This window comes from Mandrillus leucophaeus, unplaced genomic scaffold (assembly GCF_000951045.1).
Source record: "Mandrillus leucophaeus isolate KB7577 unplaced genomic scaffold, Mleu.le_1.0 Scaffold71, whole genome shotgun sequence".
NCBI lineage: Eukaryota > Metazoa > Chordata > Mammalia > Primates > Cercopithecidae > Mandrillus > Mandrillus leucophaeus.
In genome coordinates this window covers 2,180,410-2,182,353 of record NW_012107697.1, presented here as the reverse complement: position 1 = coordinate 2,182,353, position 1,944 = coordinate 2,180,410, and the positions used below count along the sequence as shown (strand labels likewise).

Sequence of the window (1,944 nt, the reverse complement as noted above, 5' to 3'; positions counted from 1 at the left end):
GTGAGCCAAGATCGTGCCATTGCACTCCAGCCTGGGTGGCAGAGAGATTCCGTCTTAAAAAAAAAAAAAATTAGCCAGGTGAGGTGGTGCCCACCTATAATCCCAGCTACTTGAAAGGCTGAGGCAGGAGAATCACTTGAACCCAGGAGACAGAGGTTGCAGTGAGCCAAGATGACGCCACTGCACTCCAGCGTGGGCAAAAGAGCGAGACTTTGTCTCAAAAAAAAAAATGCAAAAACGTTTATTTGTCCAGAGTTATCGATGCAACTTCAAACCAAATACTCGGCATGAACTAGAGATCACAGTGGTCCTCCTTTATGTTAGATGCATTCCAAGACCCTTGGTGGTTGCCTCAAATCAAGAATACCAAACCCAAGTGCGCCAATCAGAGCACGTTTCTGTGCATGTCTTCCATCCACAAATTTAACACTTTTTCCATCTTAACTAAGCACTTATCATATACCAGGGCCATGAAGTATGACAGCAAGCCTAGTATGAAATTTTTTGTTGTTATTGAGACAGAGTCTCACTCTGTGCCCAGGCTGGAGAGCAGCAACACTATCTCAGCTCACTGCCACCTCTGCCTCCCGGGTTTAAGCAATTCTCCTGCCTTAGCCTCCTCCCGAGTAGATGGGATTATAGGAGCCCGCCTCCATACCCGGCTAATTTTTGTATTTTTTAGTAGAGACAGGGTTTCACCATGTTGGCCAGGCTGGTCTCCAACTCCTGACCTCAAGTGATGCACCCGCCTCAGCCTCCCGCAGTGCTGAAATTACAGGTGTGAGACACCACGTCCAGCCCTAGTAAAAGTTTCTTTTTGCTTCTTCAAAATTTTGTTTTAAAAAAGGGTTTCACCATGTGCCCAGGCTGGTCTCGAACTCCTGGACACAAGTGATACACCCACCTTGGTCTCCCAAAGCGCTGGGATTACAGGCATGAGCCACTGAGCCCAGCCCCTTCTTCACAATTTCATGAGTAGAAGATTCATTCTTACTGTACATCTTAGTAACCTCAGAATATGATTTTTTTCTTAACAACTTTCACCTGTTCACTTAAAGGAGGCACTTTCTGGTTTTTCTTTGGATATCTAAAATGCCAGCATCATTACTCTCATGCTTTGCGGGTCATTAAGTAAAATAAGGGCGACTCAAATACAAGCACTGCAAGACCACAACAGTTGATCTGAGAATCAAGATGATTACTAGGCGACTAACAGGTTGGTAGTGTAGACGGTGTGGCTACACTACTATATCCACAGTATGTATCCACACTGCATAAAGGGATGATTCATGCCCAGGACACAAGCAGCACAAGATTGCAAGATTTCATCTTGTTACTCAGAACAGCACACAATTTAAAACTTCTGGATTGTTTATTTCTGGAATTTTCCATTTAATATTTTCAAACCACAGGTAACTGAAACTGCAGGAAGCAAACTAGGGATAGGAAAGGACAACTGTAAATGTTTTAGTATCACTTTTAGACGCCATATACTAATTAAGACACAATTGTGCTTGAGGGTATTACATAAGAGCCTGACTGGTCTAAAGTTCCTCCCCATTCCCTTTTTTGCCTCCTCAGAGATTAATGGTTTGCCTCATGAGCCCCATAGACTCTATTGCATAGAGGGTTCCCAGAGCCCTCTATGTACCTTCAGCTGTATCACACAAATTGTTAAGTGTGAGTGCCGGGTCATCTTTAACTCCCCAGCAACTACTACATTTATGTTAAGTGTCACTGTGGAAAAGTGTCAACATAATTTTCACTTGAGGTAACTAAGAATCAGCTGCTTTTCCTTTTTCTTTTTCTTTATTTAGAGACAGGGTCTCACTCTGTTGCCCAAGCTGATGCACAGTAGCAGGATCATAGCTCACTACAGCCTCAAACTCCTGGGTGATCTTTCCACCTCAGCCTCCTGAGTATTTGGGACTAAAGCAACTCACC

General features: G+C 43.8%; 1 protein-coding gene across 1 annotated transcript in view; it reads right to left on the bottom strand.

Moving 5' to 3' along the window:
- CBL (Cbl proto-oncogene, E3 ubiquitin protein ligase) overlaps window positions 1-1,696 on the bottom strand; it is a 95,513-nt gene extending 93,817 nt beyond the window's left edge. The window contains exon 1 of the mRNA XM_011965007.1: window positions 1,652-1,696. Within this exon, the coding sequence (XP_011820397.1) occupies window positions 1,652-1,696 (45 nt within the window). The remainder of the gene's footprint in view (window positions 1-1,651) is intronic.
- Between the last annotated feature and the right edge of the window lie 248 nt (window positions 1,697-1,944).